The sequence below is a fragment of the Mustela nivalis genome (genome assembly GCF_964662115.1).
Source record: "Mustela nivalis genome assembly, chromosome: 3".
Taxonomy (NCBI): Eukaryota; Metazoa; Chordata; class Mammalia; order Carnivora; family Mustelidae; genus Mustela; species Mustela nivalis.
This window is the reverse complement of record NC_139022.1, coordinates 108,897,571-108,919,236: the sequence shown is the minus strand read 5'-3', so window position 1 is coordinate 108,919,236 and position 21,666 is coordinate 108,897,571. Positions and strand designations below refer to the sequence as shown.

The following is a 21,666-nucleotide window of genomic DNA, read 5'->3' as shown; positions in this document are numbered from 1 at the left end:
AAGGCGCCCTTGGTAGGATACTTTAATCAACAGAACAAATCTGTAGATTAAAGAAGAGCTTTGTCATCAGCTCAGGGCAGGAAAAAACCCAAGTAGAATGAAGGAAGGTAAAATGGTTAAGGAGACCATCAATTAACTGTATTATCCCTCCTCCCTAAAAGTATATATAAAAAAATAAGTCTGTTTGCCCAGAAAGGAAGTTTGAATGTTCTCCCTTACTGTAACCTCTTAGAAGAGGAACTAAAACTGCCATTTAAACCTGCTGCTCAATGTGATGATGTTAATGAACTTTCGCGTGACTATGCTATGAATCAGCGAGTTTCAAAATTAAAATTAGTTGAGTCGTCCAGTGAAAAAACAGAGTTGCTCCTCGATTTGATTACTTTTAACACACGTACATTATTACCCCCCCTAAAAACAAGCAAACAACCCCCCCCCAAAAAACCCTTATAATTTACACTTGGAATATAATGAAATGTGAAATGAAATACTGCGACGAATATTCATCAGTTCAGCTACCAGAGGCATAGTTTTAAGAGAGGACGATGACGTCTGTCGTCTCAGGTTATCTTCACAAACGCCGAGAGAGGAACTGTCAGTCCCACCCCTCGAAAGTGGCTCCCGAAGCCCGGCCTGCCCTCAGATTCTAGCCCTGCCCGCGAGATGACGTTCACTACGGCGGGGATTTCCGTAGCAGTGACACACGCCACTTCCGGCCGGCGGTGCGACTCAGTGACGTGGCAGGCGAGGTCGAGCACGGTCCTTCGGGCAGGGACACCCGGAGCTATCTGGCGGCCTCTGGGAAGCCCTGAGAGGAAAAAAGAGCGCATCGACCGCAGCAGCGACTTCGACCGAGCCCGGAGCCGGAAGTGCCACGTGTCTCGATTGCGCCTGCGCGGCCAGCGGCTGACAGGCACTTCCGGCTGGGGCCTCTCTCCTCTTTCCGTAGGCTGCCGCCTTCCAGCCCGGCGTTCTCGGCCCCACCTGTCCGACTCCCAGGCGTCAGCTCCCAGGCCAACCCGTGGCCTCTCGCGCGCTGGGAAGAATGCAGCGCCATGCCTAGGGCATGATGCGCCACCCTCTCTCCTCGCCTCAGTCCTGAGTTGGTGGTTCCTTCCCTCCGCTTCCAGCAGTCGTCTTTCAGCTCTTAGTTTGGCGCTGTCGCAGACCCCGACCATCCCCTGCCAACCCCGACGCGCACCGTCGTCATGTCCCAGCCGGGGATACCGGCCTCCGGCGGCGCCCCAACCGGCCTCCAGGCCCAGAACGGGGCCGCCTCGGCGTCGGGGTCTCTCTACAGCAACGGTAAGTACTGCCCCGGGGGGCGGGCGGCTGGCGCGGCCTGGGCTCTAGCTGACCTTTGGTTACTGCCGCTGCCTATGGCGACAGAAGGGAGTGACCTCCCGGCCAGGCAAAGGAGCGGGTGGTGGTGGGCGCCTGGGCGAAGGAGACCGCGGTGAATATCCAGCCGCAATCCCAGACTCGTCTTAAGTTGTTTCATATTTATTTATCCATGCGTTCAGTGAACAATTAATGAGTGCTTGCTGAATACAACACGCTGGGTATACGTGGGTGAAAGATACAGATTCGGTGCATACCTCAGTACTCGCATGCAAGACTCATAGTGCCTGTTCATGTGCTTTCCCCTTCCTTGCCACTTCACCCTGTCTTCCAAGACAGCACAGCTCCGGGACTGATTCATTTATTTCAGTTCCACAGGGCCTGCGGTGGGGTGGGGGTGGGGGGGCATCTGAATTTGTGGAGGTAAATGAATGTGCTTTTGGGAGGCCCCTTTAAGGCCTGCTCGTGTCTTCCAGAACCATAGGCGAATGTACTTAGGCCACTTGTTAAGTTTTTCAGCTTTGGAAGAACCAAATAATAGGGGATGATCTCCTGTTTGATTTCCAGAAGTCTTTACTCACTTGGAAAAGTGGTCGGAAACACCTCTGAACCTCTCTCGAGAGTGTACATGTGGCACTGCACTTTCTTAGTTGGTGTTAGAGTTAGTTTTATGCCTCTTCTAGGACTCTTTAAATTGTCTTACATGGTGATTGGGTAAACTTACTATAATTGTTATATTAGAGAAAGAAAGATTTTTTGCCAAAATCTTTCCAAGTTACTGATTTACGAATAAATCTTTGGCTCATCATAACAAAACTAGTAGAATAAAACTAATATACTTAAAATGCCCATTGTAATCTAAGATTTTTGTGAAGTTCAGGAAAATAGCCAGTGACTAAAATACCCAATTTACATTGTGTTTAGAGAAGACTAGTGTTTCTTTACAAAGAAGGCTCTAAAAGACTTTTAAAAATGTCTTGAGTAGGCAGGTATGTAGGCAGAAGCAAGAATAAGTGTAAGCACTGTAATGGTGTTAAGTTGAATGAATTGTTCCTTCTCATACTTGTGGTAACTGATTAAGTAAACTGCGTTTGATTCTAGGCTATTTAGTAACATTTACACTGAGGATGAAATCATTTTAAGACTTTCACTTTGAGGCAGAAAAACTGAATATGTCATATGATTGCAGACAACCTCTCTTCCTGTCCTTCCTGCTGCTTTCTTGCAGTGTATTCAATAAACTTCTATATTCTTAAAAAAAAAAAAAGTCATATGGCTACGGCTTTTTCTTATAATCTATAAAGTGCAGTTTTACATGAGCAAGTCCTGCAAATACGCTTGTCAGTTTATATTTAAGTGCATTGTGATAATTTTGGTGTTATACTGAAGGAAGTTAGCCACTGCAACATGTAGTATAAAAGATTTTGTCACCTCTGTTGGCTTAACTCTGTCCAACAGACACTTGTTACACACTTTCTAAGTTCTGTCCTTGGGAATGTAAAAGAAAACAGGAAAACAGTCCCTGTGCACATATTGCCCAGGGCCAATTGAGAATTCACTTAGAAAAGGAAATCCTTAGACTACAAATAGCATTTTGAAGGTATAATTTTGAAAGTCTTTATCATCCCCATTTCTAAAGTTTTTGTAGAATTATTTTCAGTAAAATGGCTAATGGCGTGTGCTGGGTTTCTTTGTTGTTCATCCTGCTAATAATAAAGACAGTAGGGATGCAATGAACAATTGGAGAGGGTATTTCTCTAGAAGGTGGAAGAAAGAGTTCAGTGTTGAAATCTGATTTTATTGGTTAACTCTTTTAGGGCAGTTATTGGTCCTAAAGTATCTTTTGAATACTCGTACTGTAGATTTAAAAATATATATATTTTATTTATTTGTTTGACAGAGAGAGAGGGAACACAAGCAGGGGGAGTTGGAGAGGGAGAAGCAAGCACCCTGCCAAGCAAGGAGCCTGACACAGGGGCTGTATCTCAGGACCTGGGATCATGACCTGAGCTGAAGGCAGGCACTTAATGACTGGGCCACCTAGGCTCCCCTGAATACTCATAGTGTAGATTTAATGTAGCTTTTTATTTTTTTAAAAGATTTATTTATTGGGGCACCTGGGTGGCTCAGTGGGTTAAGCCTCAGTGGGTTAAGCCTCAGTGGTCATGATCTCGGGGTCCTGGGATCGAGCCCTGCATCGGGCTCTCTGCTCAGCAGTGAGCCTATTTCCACTGCCTGCCTCTCTTCCTACTTGTGATCTCTCTCTCTGTCAAATAAATAAATAAAATCTTTTAAAAAAATATTTTTTTGTTTGTTTTTAGGGAGGGAGAGAGAGAGAGAGAGCGTGCAAGCCTGAGTGCACCTGAGGGCGAGCCAGGGGAAGGGCAGAGGAAGAGGGGTAGAATCTTCAGCAGACTCTCTGGTGAGCACAGACTACCAGGAGGGGCTCCATCTCACGACCCTGAGATCATGATCAGAGCTGAAATCAAGAGTCAGATGCCTAACTGACTGAGACACCCAGGCACCTGTTAATGTAGCTTTTTAAAAATTACAGTTGATACATAATGTTAAATTAATTTTGGTTATGTAGCATTTCTGATTGGACTTTTCTATGTGCTGTGCTTACTACAAGTGTAGCTACCATCTGTCACCATACAATCCTATTACAAATACAATTGACTATATTTCCTAGGCTGTATCTCTCATCCCCATGACTTACTCATTGCATAGCTGGAAGTTTGTACCTCCCAATGTAGCTTTTTTAAATTGCATATTACAGGGGCGCCTGGGTGGCTCAGTGGGTTAAGCCGCTGCCTTTAGCTCGGGTCATGATCTCGGGGTCCTGGGATTGAGTCCTGCATCGGGTTCTCTGCTCGGCAGGGAGCCTGCTTCCCTCTCGTCTACTGTGATCTCTGTCAAATAAATAAATAAAATCTTAAAAAAAAAAAAACTTAAAAAAAAATAAATTGCATATTACAGTTCAGTTGATTATTCAGATACTTTTTAGAAAATCAAAAGACTGAATAGTTACCTTTTCCATTTTTCTGTAACTTATTGTGGTATTTTATTGTGTCATTATATGTAATTCCTGACACACCAGGACATTTTTTTTCTGTGGTAGATTGTTACATTGCAATCTAAAGGTTGTCTAGACAAGTTTTTCTAAGTCTGTATAGATTTGTGTACACATACTTTCTTTGCAAAAATTGACAGTGAAACTGTAAGGCTATATAAACTGGCATATCTTCATCTCATTAATATGTAATAAGGCTAAAGGCAAATAATAACTCCCACTCTTTTTTGTTAAAGATTAAAAAAAAAAAATTTTTTTTAAGTGATCTCTGTACCTGTGTGGCTCAAACTCACAACCCCAAGTATGAATCCCATGCTTTACTGACTGAGCTAGCCAGGTGCTCTTCATGACTCCCACTTTTTTTCCTTTTTTTTTTTTAAATTTGAGACAGAGGAAGAGAGAGAGAGTGCATACATACTCTGTGGGAGCAGGGCAGAGAGGGAGAGGGACAAGCAGCCTACACACTGAGTGCAGAGCCCAACATGGGACTCCATTTCACAAACCTGAGATCATGATCTGAGCCAGAATCAAGTTGGCTGTTTAATCAGATGAGCCACACAGGTATCCCATGACTCCCACTTTTAATTAGTTGGATTTTTTGACTACTTGGATCAATTTGCCAAGGCAGTTTCTAACTGTAGTTTTACTAATTTTATTTTTTTGTAATAGTTACATAATGTTCACTTTCTCCCAAATATAGTAGAGGTCTCAAAGGATATTTGTCATCATTTGTACCACCCAGATATCCCTGGTTTAATGTATGTAATTTTTTAATTTTTTGAAGAGTTTGTTTGAGAGAGAGAGCAAGCAAGCACACAAGCAGGTGGAGAGGCAGAGAGAGGAGAAGTGGACTCCTCGCTGAGCAGGGAGACCGATGTGGAGCTTGATCCCAGGACTTTGGGATCGTAACCTGAACTGAAGGCAGGCACTTAACCAGCTGAGCCACTGAAGTGCCCCTAACATATGTAATTTTGTAAAATAATACCTTTCTGCCCTCTGGACTATAAAAGCTATACAAGCAAGGGTATCTGCTTTTGCACATCATCCTCTCTCCAACTTTCCACATGATATCTAGCACATTTGAGGAATTACCAGTTTCATTGAATGGAAGTTTTAGAATTAGGTGTTTTGGAATTTAAGTCACTAAATATGTATTCACGTAATACAAGATTAGAGCTCATTTCCAAACTCCTTTTTTTCTGATGTATTTTTAGTGTTCTTTTTTTTTTTTTTTTACAATATTAATTAAGACAATAGAATATGTTGGGGGTTGTTATTTGGTCATCAATTTAAATGTTAGACTTGTGCCATCTGCTGTAGGCATGACAGAAATGTAGGTCTTTTTTAGTTTCATTATGATGTAAACCATGTTTATGATTGTGTATTTGATATAGAAAATCTCTAGTTATGAACAAAGCATGCTACAAATAAAATTGGCATGTGGTCTGTGATTGTTGTGGCCTTTTCATATTTTCAGTAGGGGCAATAACTTTGGACTTCCAAAACTTTTTGTGTATCTCTGTGAGAACTTTTGGTGTTGAGCTTCATGTTTGTCTCTGCTGATATAGACTGGAAGTTCCTGAAAGACAGATATAGTAACCATAAGAACTAACATTTGTTGTTTACATATTCCAAACCCAGTGCTAGGTTACGTTATACCCATTATCTCATCTAATACTCACAACTGCACTGTGGGGTAAGAACTGTTAAGTACTGACAAGGAAACTATGATGCGGGATGCCTGGGTGGCTCAGTGGGATGTGCGTCTGCCTTAGGCTCCGGTTGTGGTCCAGGGGTTCTGGGACAGAGTCCCCCATCTGTTTCTCCCTCTGCCCCTCCCCTGTGCTCATGCACATGCACATTCTCTCTCTCTCTCTCTCTCTCTCACTTGCGTGCTATCTCGAATAAATCAATAAAATCTTTAAAAAAAGAAAAAGGAAACTGTGTTGGGTGGACAAGGAGCTAGTTTAAGGTCACACAGCTAATAAATTGTGGAAACTAGATTTCAAGCGTAGGCAGTCTTAGTTAACCACTCTTACTCAGTTTATCTGGTTGTTATATCTGAATCTCAGGACCTAGCACCTGGAATTAGAGCCTGAATCAAGGATCATAACCTTCTCTTTGGTTTCTTTGTGTAGGTGGATGCATATGATTATAGTAAGTTTATATTTTTCAAAATTGCCACGTAGCTTATTCTCCCTTGGATTATAATTATTATATAACCTGACCCTCACTTTTTTTAGTATATAGTCAGTTTCTTTGCTATTTCAACATCACATTTCATAAATGTTTTCCAGATTTTGTAATTGCTCCTACCCCACTTAGATTCCTTGCATTTGCTTTTCTCTTACCATTGCTTTCCGAGTGCTATTATTTTTTAGTGACTGACCCACAAGTTGTACTCACACAGTGGCATCCATTTGTCGCACTTTAAGTTTTTTAGTGACTGACCCACAAGTTGTACTCACACAGTGGCATCCATTTGTCGCACTTTAAGTTTTTGGTCAGCTCTCTTAGTGATCAGAATATATTTAATGTGTGGGGTGAGGTGCTGAATGAGATTCTTTCCCAATATTTAATTTATCATTCAAACCTGTTGTATTTAAAAATACCTACTCAAAGGGGCGCCTGGGTGGCTCAGTGGGTTAAAGCCTCTGCCTTTCGCTCAGGTCATGATCCCAGGATTCTGGGATCAAGCCCCACATCGGACTCTCTGCTCAGCAGGGAGCCTGCTTTCCTTCCTCTCTGCCTGTCAAAAAAAAAAAAAAAAAAAAACCTACACAAAAAGAAGGAACTTGTCAAGGTTTAAGGAACATATTGCTCTCTCAAATGGGATATTTTTGAATACTTGGTCATTTTTCTCTGACTTTTACTTATACTTCTGTGTATGACACCATAATTAATAGAACCATACTCTGGAGAGCCTTGAATTAATTTAAATTGGTCATTCAGTTGGATTCATGTATGATTGATGGAAAATGTAAACTGTCCCTGGCAAATAGTATGTATTTACTGAATGGATTAATGAATGAATTGCTTAAGAATACAAAGAGTGCTGGTCTTTTTGCTTGAAATTTTAGGGAAAACCATTCTTGGCGCCATCTTTTCCCTTTAGTATTAAATTTGTATGAAAGGGATAGTTTATGGATTGTGCTTTTTTGACTGTCCAGTAGGCTTTCTTGAAGAAACTTGTAAAATTAAAATTTATTTTGGGGGCACTTGGGTGGCTTAGATGATTAAGTGTCTGCCTTGAGCTCAGGTCATGATCTCCAAGTTCCATCTTTGTAAATTCCATTTCTTTTTTTTTCCCCCCAAAGATTTTACTTATTTACTTGACACACAGAGAGAGATCACAAACAGGCAGAGAGGCAGGCAGAGGGGTGTGGGGAAGCAGGTTCCCCGCCGAGCCGAGAGCCCAATGTGGGGCTCGATCCCAGGACCCTGAGACCATGATCCAAGCCGAAGGCAGAGGCCTTAACCCACTGAGCCACCCAGGTGGTCCTGGGATGAAGCCTGGCAGGGTCCCAGCTCAGCAGAGCTTCTCCCTATCCCTCTGCCTCTCCCCTTGCCTGTGCTCTCTCTGTTTCTTCCTCTCTCAAATAAATAAATAAAATATTTTTTAAAAATAAAATTTATTTTTTATTCATTGGAATAGTATACTGAAGTTTTTTTGAAAATTTTTGCATTTTAGATTTCATTAGTAATCATATATCAAGGCATTTTGGCACATCAGTGGTTTCTTCATAAAGTTTCTTCTGATGTACGTGAGAACCCCTAGGACATGACATTTTTACTAATGGGGATTCTGGGATCCCATTGAGTGCAATAGAAATGGAATTTATAGGGGCACCTGGGTGGCTCAGTGGGTTAAGGCCTCTGCCTTCGGCTTGGATCATGGTCTCAGGGTCCTGGGATCGAGCCCCACATTGGGCTCTCGGCTCGGCGGGGAACCTGCTTCCCCACACCCCTCTGCCTGCCTCTCTGCCTGTTTGTTATCTCTCTCTGTGTGTCAAGTAAATAAGTAAAATCTTTGGGGGGAAAAAAAAAGAAATGGAATTTACAAAGATGGAACTTGTATCTCTTTGATTCTGAAGCTGCTGTTTGGGTAATTGAGTAGCAATCATTTACTTTTAAAGATTTATTTATTTATTTTGAGAAAGAGTAGGGGGAGGAGCAGAGGGAGAGGAAGAAGCAGAGTGCAGAGCCCTCCACAGGGCTTGATCTTATAACCCCAAGACAGACCTGAGCCGAAATCAGGTCAGACCCTCAACCTACTGAACCACCCAAGTGCTGCCATCTGCTTTTATTTTAATCTCTTGTTTGCCTCTTTGCCTCTTTACCTTCTCTAAATTTGGCTTCTATTTCCACACATCCCCAAAACAGCTTTAAATAAGGCCACAGATGACTTTTTAGTTATTAAATACAAAAAATATTTTCATTTCTCATATTTTTCTTTTTTTTTTTTAAAGATTTGATTTATTTATTTGACAGAGAGAGATCACAAGTAGACGGAGAGGCAGGCAGAGAGAGAGAGAGAGGAGGAAGCAGGCTCCCCTCTAAGCAGGGAGCCTGATGTGGGACTCAGTCCCAGCACCCTGGGATCCTGAAGGCAGATACTTAACTGACTGAGCCACCCAGATGTCCCTTCTTTTCTCTCTTTCTTAAATATTGGTGTTTCTCAGGTTCTGACTTGGTTCTCTTATTTTTTTTTCGTTCTTAAAACAAATAATAATAATAACAATAGGGATGCCTAGCTGGTTCAGTCAGTATAGCATGTGACTCTTGGTCTAAAGGTTGTGAGTTTGAGCCCCATGTTGGGTGTAGAGATTACTTAAAAATAAAATCTTTCCTGGCTGGCATAGTTAAGTAGAGTATGGGCTCTTGTGAGTTTGAGCCTCAAGTTGGCTATAGAGATTATACAAAAAAAAAAAAAAAAAAAAAAAAAAGCAAAAAAACTTTAAAAATTTAAAAAGAAAACCCCCAAAATATTTTTTCACATCATTTCTGTAGCTAGGTTTCTTCTTTTCTTACTCTATGTATACTTCCGGATGTCATTAATCCCCATGGTATTAAATGTTGTGTATGTGCCAGTGATTGCCAAAGTTATAATCATAAGCTGAAATCCATCTCTTTGGCTGCAGATAGATGTCTTTCTGTTGTGCATCTGTACTTGGATTTCTTGGTGACACCTGAAAGTATATTTAAAATAATTGTTTATTCCCTCCTCCTTTTGCTGTTCTCTATCTTCCCCAATTCTTTTCTTCTCCTTCTCTCCAGTGAATGGCACTGCTGTCCACTGAGTTGTTCAGTTTGGAATCTGGGGAGTTATCCCTGATTGCTTCCTCTATTCACTTCCTTCACATGAACTCAGATATTCAGTTCCACATCAAGTCCCATTAGTTGTATTTCTTCAGTCCGTTTTTAAAACTTACGTATGGGTGTTAGATATTTGTTTGCAACTCTAATGTTAAATTTTTTTTTAAAAAAGGTATGCAAACAAAGCTAGGCTTAAACTTCATATGTTTATAGGTTCTGTACAATGTAAAAGTAAAAGTTAAAATAAAAACATCTGTAAAAGCAGTACAGTTCAAAGTTAACATATTAAATAATGTGATGGATTATGTCGGGTTGAAGCCAAAACTGATTGGATTGTTTTAATTTTGTACATGTTGGAACATCATTTGGGGGTTATCATGGTCAGTCTTCTTTTCTTTTTAAAGTCAAGTGTTGCCTGCGTGGCTGAGGGGGTTGAGCATCCAACTTGATCTCAGTTCAGGTCTTGATCTCAGGGATGTGAGTATGAGGCCCACCTTGGGCTCCATGCTGCTCATGGCTCTACTTAAAAAAATGCGGGGCACCTGGGTGGCTCAGTGTTTGACTTTGGCTCAAGTTGTGATCTCGGGATCCTGGGATGGAGCCCTCCATTGGGCTCCACACTCAGTGGGAGTCAGCTTCTCCCTCTTCCTCTGCCCCATTTCCATTCATTTTTCTTTCTCTCTCTCTATTTCTCTCAAATAAATAAATATAATCTTCAGAAATTGAAAAAATAAAGATGAAACTTATTTTCAGTTGTGGGGGAAGAACTTTTCCTACACTGTTAGATTTGGTGTTTGGGGGCCTGTGAATTAAACTGGCAAGAGACAGAGATCAGTAAGAGAGAAGATACCATTTTTTTATATAGTATGAGAGTTTACAAAGATGTGACTCAAGGAGACAGATAGAATTTGGAATTTAGGTACTATCCTTTTTTTGTTTTTTCTGGATTTTATTTATTTATTTGACAGAGAAGGAGAGCACAAATGGGGAGCGGGAGAGGGAGAAGCAGGTCCCCACTGAGCAGGAAGCTGATGTAGGGCTCAATTCCAGGACCCTGGGATCATGACCTGAACCAAAGGCAGACATTTAACTGACTGAGCTGCCAACCACCCCTTAGGTGCCATCTTAATAGCAGAAGGGGAGAGAGAGAACGGCACTTACGGTAAAACAAAATGATTTTTAGGAAAAATGGGGCCCTTAATAGAATAGATGGGAGATTTGATAGTTCTGTGGCAATATGTTTAAGTGTGGTGTGGAGACTTCTCATTTCAGGTGATAGGAGTCAGTTATCTCTGGTTGTTCCTGGGCTGGAGATTTATGATAATTGAGTTTTTTGGCATTCTTTTAGGAGGCTCTGCTTTTGGTTGACTAAGAGATTTAAGGAACTTATGCCCTGTGCTCAGAATAACTTGTATATCACAGTGCTGTGTTCTCGACCCATTCATAATCTCTGATCTCTAATTTTGATGGACTACTTACTTTATTAATGACTTCAGAATAAAAAAAAAATTAAAATCATTTTAAGTAAGCTCTAAGCCCAGCATGGGGCTTAAACTCATGATCCTGAAATCAAGAGTCACATACTCAGTTGGTTAAGTGTCAGACTTCAGCTCAGGTCATGATCTCAGGGTCCTGGGATTGAGCCCCATGTTGGGCTCCCCACTCATCAGGGAGTCTCTCCCTCTTCCGCTGCCCCCCCCCCCTTGTGCACACACTGGCTCTCTTTCTCTCTCAAATAAATAAATAAATAAATAAATAATTTTTTATCTTAAAGTCATACACTCTACTGGCAGCCAGCCAGGTGCTGCCTTATTTTGTGCATTTTTAAAAAGGATTTTATTTATTTGACAGAGCGTGTGTTGGAAAGGGGGAGAGAGGGGGAGAGAGAGAATCTTAAGCAGACTTTGTGTGGAGCATGGAGCCCCATGTAGGGCTCAGTCCCAGGACCCTGAGATCATGACCTGAGCAGAAACTGAGAGTTGGACTCTCAACTCTCAACCTACTGCATCACCCATTTGTGCATTTTTTTTTAAAGATTTTATTTATTTATTTGACAGAGAGAAATCACAAGTAGATGGAGAGGCAGGCAGAGAGAGAGAGAGAGAGGGAAGCAGGCTCCCTGCCGAGCAGAGAGCCCGATGCGGAATTCGATCCTAGGACCCTGAGATCATGACCTGAGCCGAAGGCAGGGGCTTAATCCACTGAGCCACCCAGGCGCCCCACCATTTGTGCATTTTGATGATGCTTGGCTTTCATGTGGCTGGACCTGGCTTGAAGGCCTTTTTTTGCATTTAGCCTATGATAAAACAGTAAATAAAAATACAAAATGAACCATGAAATCTTGTGATAAGATTAGGCTGTGAAATATCTGTTTTTACCCATAAGACCCACAATATGCTTATGAATTAACTGACAAATGTTTTTACTTCTTTATATTTACTTATTTATTTTTAAAAGATTTTATTTATTTATTTGACAAGAGAGATCACAATTAGGCAGAGAGAGAGTGAGAGAGGGAAGCAGGCTCCCTGCTGAGCGGAGAGCCCCATGCGGGACTCGATCCCAGGACCTTGAGATCATGACCTGAGCCATCCAGGTGCCCATATTTATTTATCTTTGACAAATGTTCTTACTGATTCAAACATCTCTATATTCCCACGGCTGCTTTTTATTTAGTCAGTGGTTTCTTGTCTGGACTACAGCTGTAGACTCCTTTCAGTCTCTGATCTCTTCTCTAATCCCTAAGAGGTTCTCTTACATGCAAATTTAAAATGTCTCACAGGTAGCCTTTCCAAGCCTCCCATTGCTCTTAGGATGAAATCCAGACATTTTTTTTTTTTTAAAGATTTTATTTATTTAAGAGCTAGAGAAAGAGAGAGAGAGAGAGAGAGAGAGAGAACGAACACACCTGGGGCGGAGCAGAGGTTGAGGAACAAGGAGACTGTTCTGAATGTGTAGTTGGACTCAGGGCACCATCCTATGACCTTGAGATCACAACCCAAGCCAGAATCAAGAGTGGGATGCTTAAGTGACTGAGCCACCCAGGCGCCCTTGAAATCCAGACTCATTAAGGGAAAAATTCTGAACTTGTGTTGCACTGCAGAGATTTGCTCAGTCACTTGGCTTTTGTTCTGTTATACTGAACTTCTTTCATAGTGCCTTTGTATGACCACAGGCTGTTGTGCATGTTGCTCCCCTTTCTGGAAACAGTCTTGATACTCATTTTCCTGGAACTAACTCTGATTATCTCTTAAGATCTTAGTTGAAGCTTCCCTTTCTCAGGAAACCATCTTTGCTACCTTTTTGCCTTCTCTTTAGACCAGGTGTTACTTCCTCCGTGCTCTCATAGTGCCCTGGGTTGCCACTGTCAAATCACTCTCAATTGTCCTTGCCTGGTTCTTTGCCTTCCAATCTGGACTGTGAGCTACTTGAGGGCAGTGTTGAAGTGGATCTTATTCACCTTTGTTTACTCCAATGATATTTGGTAAATGTGTGTTTTAAGGAAGGAATGAATAGAATGTTCTTAACCATTTGGAATAAAATGAATAATTAGGTTAAATACAGGATTAATCTTAACTAAAAGAAACACTAGGAAAAAAGATTAGTTCAGATGAAATTATTTGATTTACTGATAAACAGCCTTAGGGGAGTGCTACATTCTTTTTTTTTTTTTAAATTTATTTGACAGACAGAGATCACAAGTAGGCAGAGAGGCAGGCAGAGAGAGAGGAAGGAAAGCAGACTCCCCGCTGAGCAGAGAGCCCGATGCGGGGCTGGATCCCAGGACCCTGGGATCATGACCTGAGCCGAAAGCAGAGGCTTTAACCCACTGAGCCACCCAGGCGCCCCAGGGGAGTGCTACATTCTTAAGGGCACAAATACATGTTTCTTAGATGAAGACAGCAAACATTTATTGAGTACTGTGAGAAATACCACTGTAAGTGTTTCATATAAATCTCATTTTATAAAAAAAGATTTTACTTACTTATTTGACAGCAAGAGAGGGAACACAGCAGAGGGGGAGTGGGAGAAGGAGAAGCAGGCTTTCTGCTAAGCAGGGAGCCCAATGTGGGGCTCGATTTGAGGACCCTGGGATTATGACCTGAGCTGAAGGCAGATGCTTAATCATCTGAGCCTCCCAGGTACCCCAAAGCCACTTTTAAAAACAGATTTATTGAGATATAATAATTCACATACTATACTATTCACCTATTTAAAGTATACAAGTAAGTAGTTTTCAGTATATTCATCATCACACCTGCTTTGATTTGATTTGATTTGATTTATTTTTAAGTGAGCTCCGTGCCAACTCTGGAGTGCTATGGGAGGGTTTGAACTCACAACCCTCAGATCAAGACCTGAGCTGAGATCAAGAGTTGGATGCCTGTGGGCACCTGGGTGGTTCAGTGTGTTAAGCTTCTGCCTTCAACTCAGGTCATAATCTCAGGGTCCTAGAATCAAGCCCAGCATCAGGCTCCTTACTCAGCAGGAGCCTGTTTCTCCCTCTCCCTCTGCTTATCACTCCCCAGCTTGTTGTCTCTGTGTGTGTCAAATAAATAAATAAAATCTTAAAAAAAAAGAAACCTACAAAACAGTTGGACACCTAACCAGCTGAGCTACCCAAGCGCCCCCACAATCGATTTTCATCACCTCCCTCCCCAACCTTAAACCCATTAGGTCACTCTCCATTTGTCCCCGTGGTGGGGGGTAGAAGTTTTCCTCTATCTGAGGTTTTCTAGATGGACTAAGAATTAAATACATGAGACAGATTAATATTACATGTGCAGGGAGACCCAATAATGAAATTGAGACCTAAAGAAATGACCAAGGCAGGTACTTTTATACTTTTTAGACAGGCAGTGAATCTGTGAGAAATTGACAGGACAGAACTTAACTTTGAAAGCTTCAATTAGCGGGACGCCTGGGTGGCTCAGTTGGTTGGATGACTGCCTTCGGCTCAGGTCATGATCCTGGAGTCCCGGGATCGAATCCCGCATCGGGCTCCCAGCTCCATGGGGAGTCTGCTTCTCTCTCTGACCTTCTCCTCGTTCATGCTCTCTCTCACTCTCTCTCAAGTAAATAAATAAAATCTTTAAAAAAAAAAAAGAAAGCTTCAATTAGCAAGGAATAATATTTTTTTAAGATTTTATTTATTTATTTGACAGATGAGATCACAAGTAGACAGAGAGGCAGGCAGAGAGAGAGAGAGGAGGAAGCAGGGTCCTTGCTGAGCGGAGAAGCCCATGTGGGGCTTGATCCCAGGACTCAGGGATCATGACCTGAGCAGAAGGCAGAGGCTTTAACCCACAGAGCCACCCTGGTGCCCCCCCCCCTTTTTTTTCCGTAAGATTTTATTTATTTAGGGTCACCGGGGTAGCTCAGTCATTGAGCATCTGCCTTCAGCTCAGGTCATGATCCTGGGGTCCTGGGATTGAGCCCCGCACGGGGCTCCCTGCTTGCCGGGAAGCCTGCTTCTCCCCCTCACTCTGCCTGCTTGTATTCCCTCTCTCGATGTATCTCTCTTTCTCTCTCTGTCAAATAAATAAAATCTTTAAAAAAAAAAAGATTTTATTTATTTATTTGTGAGAGAGAGCACAGGTTGGGTAGGAAGAGGGATAAGCAGACCCCCTGCTGACCAAGGAGTCCAATATGGGGCTTGATTGCAGAGCTTTGGAATCATGACCTGAGTTGAAGACAGAAATTTAACCAACTAAGCCACTCAGGCGCCCCAGGCATCCTACTCTTGATCTCAGGTCTTAATCTCAGGGTTGTGGGTTTGAGCACTATGTTGGTCTCCGCACTGAGCATGGAACCTAAAATCACTGATAGAGGGGCGCCTGGGTGGCTCAATGGGTTAAAGCCTTTGCCTTCGGCTCAGGTCATGATCCCAGGGTCCTGGGATCGAGCCCCGGGTTGGGCTCCCTGCTGAGCAGAGGCTCTCTGCTCAGCGGGGAGCCTGCTTCCTCCTCTCTCTCTCTGCTTGCCTCTCTGCCTACCTGTGATCTCTGTCAAATAAATAAATAAAATCTTTTTTAAAAAGTCACTGATAGAGATTATATAAATATTTCATTCCTTGTTAGACTATGAATTTATTTATTTATTTATTGGTTTAGACTGTTTATTCAGTGGATTATAATCCACTGATATTATTATTACTTATTTTGACTTTATATTATCTCAGATGGCCTTTGGGTGCCCTTCAAGCTGTCCACTCTGTTTCTTGTATTATATCATTCCTGGGCACTTTAACTTCTGGCACAGTAAGATACTATAGGCTCTTGTACTTTCTAAGATTCCTTTTTTTTTTTTTTTTTAAAGATTTTATTTATTTATTTGACAGACAGTGATCACAAGTAGGCAGAGAGGCAGGCAGAGAGAGAGAGAGAGGGGGAAGCAGGCTCCCCGCTGAGCAGAGAGCCCGATGTGGGGCTCGATCCCAGGACCCTGAGATCATGACCCGAGCCGAAGGCAGAGGCTTTAACCCACTGAGCCACCCAGGCGCCCCTAAGATTCCTTTTTTGTTTATTGGTTTTTGTTTTGTTTTGGTTTTTTGTTTTTGTTTTTTCTTTTATATTTTGCTAGCCATGATTCCTTTTAGTGGAGAGAAAAATACTTAGAAAACATCTTGTACTAGATGTAATCAGAGAATTAGAATGTCTCTGCTACCAGTCTCAGCAGACAGAATTAAGGAAACTACCTATCTATATATATATTGAAATCCATGAGTTTCAGTTGTAACTCCCAGTGCAGACCCACCATCATTAGGTTCATTCATTCTAGTTTGCCCCTTTCCATATTTGTGACTCCCTTCTCAAAGAGTGAGAGACCTTGCTTCCATTATCCTGTATGGATTTAATTGGTTAGTTCTCCTGTGTGTAACCATTCTCCCATTGCTGGTGCTGCTCTGTCATTCTATTCTACCTTCCCTCCGGTGTGGATGCTTATACCTTTTCCCCAACCCCATGTCTTTAGCACCGAATTTTTCAAGAAAGGAACTATTTTGCTTTTTAGCTTATTTATTTAGATTTTATTATTTATTTATTTAGAGTGCGAGTGAAAGGAGGGGCAGAAGGAGAGAGAATCTTAAGCAGGCTCTATGGTCATTGTGGATCCTCTTGTGGGACTCGTTCTGATGACCCTGAGGTCATGACCTGAGCCAAAATCAAAAGCGGACTGCTTAATTGACTGAGCTACCCAGGCATCCTTAATTTATTTAAAAGTCATGCTTATAAGAATATCCAGCATGGTGCCATATCATGGAATAATTTTTTTTATAAACATATAATATATTTTTATCCCCAGGGATGGAATAATTTTTTTTTACCTTTAAGAGATCCCATCAGCGGGGCGCCTGTGTGGCTCAGTGGGTTAAAGCCTCTGCCTTTGGCTCAGGTCATGATCTCAGGGTCCTGGGATCGAGCCCCGCATCAGGCTCTCTGCTCAGCGGGGAGCCTGCTTCCTCCTCTCTCTCTCAGCCTGCCAAATAAATAAATAAAATCTTTAGGGGAAAAAAAAAAAAGAGATCCCATCAGGTGAATACTGTAGCATTTGAAACTAGCTTTTATTACAGTTGATTCTCACATTTCTCCAAATAAAGTCCCTATCTTCATGGACCGTATGTTATAGTGAGGTGGAGAGACTATAAATAAATAACATGTGTCATTTTAACACTAGAAAGAAAAATAAAGCAGTGTCAGAGGTGAAGAGAATGAAAAGAGGTGCTATTTGAATTATGGTGTTCACGTGGTGCTTCTTTGAGGAGATTGTTCGAAAAGAGACCCGAGTAAAGACACTGAATGAGATTATCTTGGGGAAGAGCATTCTTGGCAGAGTTAAAAAGTGAAGGAACCCTATGGTAGGAGCATATTTAAGCTTGTTGTAGGAACATTCAGGTGGGTGGGACTGGAGCTGAGCAGAGGAAAAGGAGTAGGAAATTGAATAGCTTGTTTATGAAGGTCTTTCGCCATTAAATGAAGTAACATGTCAGTTGACAGTGACTTTACCATATGCATATATTAAACTCAAAGATGAGGGTCTTCATTATACATAAATATTTAAAGAGGAGCTGGGGCATCTAGGTGGCTTAATCAGTTAAGCATCCACGTCTTGATTTTTGCTCAGGTCATTATCTCAGGGTCATGAGTTCTGGCCCAAGTACAACTCCAAGCTCAACACAGAGTGTATTTATCCCTCTCCCTCTGGTCCTCCTTGTTCTCTCTCTCTCTCTTTCAGATAAATAAATAAATAAAATCTTTAAAAAAAAAAAAAAAGTTGCACACTCTACTGACTGAGCCACCCAGGTGGCACTCTGAGTGCTATCTTTTTAAAAAATATTTATCTTGGGTTGCCTGACTGGTACAGTCTTTTAAGCATTTGCCTTTGATCTCAGGGTCCTGGGCTTGAGCCCCACATTGGGGATCCCTGCTAAGTGGGGAGTCTGCTTCTCCACCCTCTACTCCTCCTGCCCCGCTTGTGCTCATACTCGCTTGCTCTCAAATAAAATCTTTTAAAAAAGTGTTTATCTATTTCCTTTTATTGTCTAATTTAAGCAACAGAAATAACAGTATATTCCTGAGTAGAAGTAGTAGTTCTAGGGATTTTTCTTCATAACAGCTTTATTTTTTAATTAGTTTTAATCTTTTTAATTTTTAAAATATTTTTATTTGTTTGATAGAGATCACAAGTAGGCGGGGGGCGGGGAGCAGGCTCCCCGCTGAGCAGAGAGCCCAACGCGGGGCTCCATCCCAGGACCCTCACATCATGATCTGAGCTGAAGGCAGAGGCTTTAACCCACTGAGCCACCCAGGCGCCCCATAACAGCTTTAAAATGTACAATTCATTGATTTTTCTTGTATTCACAGAGTTTTGCAACCATCACTACTATCAATTTTATAATTTTTTAAAGATTTTTTAAAAATTTATTCATTTGTGAGAGAGACAGAGAGAGCACAAGCAGGGGGAGCAGCAGGCTTCCTGCAACCATCACTACTATCAGTTTTATAATATTTTTATAATCCCCAAAAGAAACCCTATTCTTACTGGCAGTTACTCCCCATTCCCTCCTCCTCCCAGCCCCTACAATCTCCCAGCGCCTGCAGTCCAGCAAATACAACTGGATTTTGCTGTTCAGCACATTTCATATAAATGAATCATACAACGTATGCTCTTGATGGCCAGCATCTTTCACTCAGCATAATGTTGTCAAGGTTTATCTATGTTGTAAAATGTAGTCAATATTGCATTCCTTTTTATGATATTGTGTTGTATAGATGTACCCTTTGTTTATCTGTTCATTGGTTGATGGACATTTGGGTTGTTTGTACTTTTTTGCAATTATGAATAATGATGTTATGAACATTTGTGCGTGAGTTTTTATGCAAGGTAAGAGTGGAATTGCTGGATTATATGATAACTAGGTTTAATACTTTGAGGAACTGCCAAATTGTTTTCTATTGTAGTTGTACCATTTTACACTTCTTTTAGCATTGTGTGAGGTTTTCAGTTTCTCCACATTTTTTTTAAAGATAGATAGATTTATTTATTTATTTATTTATTTATTTTATTTGTCAGAGACCAAGAGAGAGAGTACGCAAGCAGGGGTAATGGCAGGCAGGGGCAGAAGGAAAAACACGCTGCCCACTGAGCAAGGAGCCCAATGCAGGACTGGATCCAATAACCCTGGGATCATGACTTGAGCCAAAGGTAGACGCTTAACCAACTGAGCCACCCAGGTGTCCTGTAAAGATTTCATTTATTTATTTGACAGAGAGAGACACGGTGAGAGAGGGAACACAAGCAGGGGGAGTGAGAGAGGGAGAAACGGGAGCCTGATGCAGGGCTCAGTGTTTTCTCCAGGTTCTTGTTAACACTAAAATGTTTACCGACTTTTTCATTTCAGTCATCCAGATTGGTGTGAGTGCCATCTCACTGTGGTTTTGATTTTTATTTCTCTAATGACTAATAATGTTGAGTGTTTTTGCATGTACGTATTGACTGTTTGCATATCTCTTTGGAAATATATTTGAATGCCTGAATCTTTTGTTCATTTTTAAATTGGGTTGTCTTTTTATTATTTAATTATAAGAGTACATATGTATTACTGTATTTCTTAAAGTATTTTTATTGCTTTGTTTGCAATACTAATTTTTCCTCCTCTTATTGGAAGGTCCTGTCCAAAATGCACTGGTGTCTTCACAAGTATCAGTGAACCAAGGATATAATTCTCAGCTTCCAGGATCCTATCCTCATCTAATACCAGCAAAGACATTGAATCCAGTCTCTGGACAGTCTAACTATGGTGGTTCTCAGACTGTTTCTCCGTTAAGTAATTATCAGGGACCTGGGCAGACTCTTCACAGACCACCTGTGGCTTCTAATCCAGCGACACCTTCACTTCACAGTGCTCCTGTTCCCCGGATGCCACTACCTACTTCTCATAACCCAGCTGCTACACCAATGCCTTCTGGTAGCTTTCTTCCTGGAGCCAACGTACATCCACCTTTGAATTGGCAGTATAACTATTCATCCACAGGATCACAGACAAACCATTGTCCTCCTGCATCATCCCAACCAACTATATCTGGGAATACAAATTTGACAAGTCATCAGTATGTCTCTTCTGGAGATCCTTCATTTCAAAACAATTTCATAAAATCAGGTAGAGTTCTTATTAGGAGTACTTCCTCTGTAGAAATGAGAAAATTTGGGGAGTTGAGATGTTATAATTTATATTTCAAGACTTAAAACCAAACGGAGAACTCTTAGTTTTCTCATTGTTAATCTTTAAATAAGTTACTTCTCTAATCTTGAGTTAGCTTAGAATCATGGGTTTGCTTTTTACCTTTGATGGTATCCTCTGTGTTTCTTTGAGTCACCCATGATACTTCAGGGAATCAGGTATGCATGTAGATCTACTTCCTTATGGGCTTGCCATTACTGTTTTTTAACTGGGTTCCATATTAAGAAGCTCAGTTCCATATTAAGAAGCTCGGTCTCTTTTTTGTTGTCTTGATCTGAGGCTTGGGTTATCTTTTTGTTATGGCTTAGACAGTTTTGGTCCCCAGAAAGTGTAGGATCCTGACAATAACTTTTTTTTTTTTTTAAAGATTTTATTTATTTATCAGAGAGAGGGGGAGAGAGTGAACACAGGCAGACAGAATGGCAGGCAGAGGCAGAGGGAGAAGCAGGCTCTCTGCCGAGCAAGGAGCCCGATGTGGGACTCGATCCCAGGACGCCGGGATCATGACCTGAGCCGAAGGCAGCTGCTTAACCAACTGAGCCACCCAGGTGTCCCCTGACAATAACTTTGTAGTGAAGAGTGTTAATTACCAGAATTACAGTCAGAAAGCAGTGGGCAGAGATTTATATTTATTTTTTCTTGTAAGGATTTTATAGTTTTAGCTCTCATATTTCAGTCTTTGATCAATCTGGAGTTAATTTTTGTGAATAGTGTGAGGTAGGGGTTCAGCTTCATTCTTGTGCGTATGAGTATACATTTGTCCCAGGACTATTGGATGGTAAGACTGTTCTTTGTTTCATTGAATGGTGTTGGCACCCTTATTAAAAATCAATTGATCATAAATGTAAGGGACTCTGATCTATAACTGTCTTTATACCAGTACCAAACAACTTGATTACTATAGGTTTGTAGTAAGTCTTGAATTTGGGAAGTATGACTCCTCCAACTTTTTTCTTTTCTCTTTCTTCTCTTTTCTTTTTTTAAAAGATTTTATTTATTTATTTGAGAAAGAGAGAGCACGAGCAGGAGGAGGAGCAGAGGGAGAAGCAGACTCCCCACTGAGCAGGGAGCCCTATGCAGGGCTCATCCTAGGACCCTGAGATCATGACTTGAGCTGAAGTCAGATGCTTAACAGACTGAGCCACTCAAGCACCCCTCCAACTTTGTTTTTCTTTTTCAAGTTTGTTGTGACTATTCT

At 41.4% G+C, this 21,666-nt stretch overlaps 1 protein-coding gene across 2 annotated transcripts in view; it reads left to right on the top strand.

Annotated features, from left to right (window-relative positions):
* The first annotated feature begins 551 nt into the window (after positions 1-551).
* SEC24A (SEC24 homolog A, COPII coat complex component) overlaps positions 552-21,666 on the top strand; it is a 67,930-nt gene continuing 46,815 nt past the window's right edge. For both annotated transcript variants that reach the window (XM_082725640.1, XM_082725639.1), the window contains exons 1-2: positions 552-1,305; positions 19,896-20,387. In XM_082725640.1, coding sequence (XP_082581766.1) covers positions 1,209-1,305; positions 19,896-20,387 — 589 coding nt within the window. In that variant the 5' untranslated portion in view covers positions 552-1,208. The remainder of the gene's footprint in view (positions 1,306-19,895; positions 20,388-21,666) is intronic.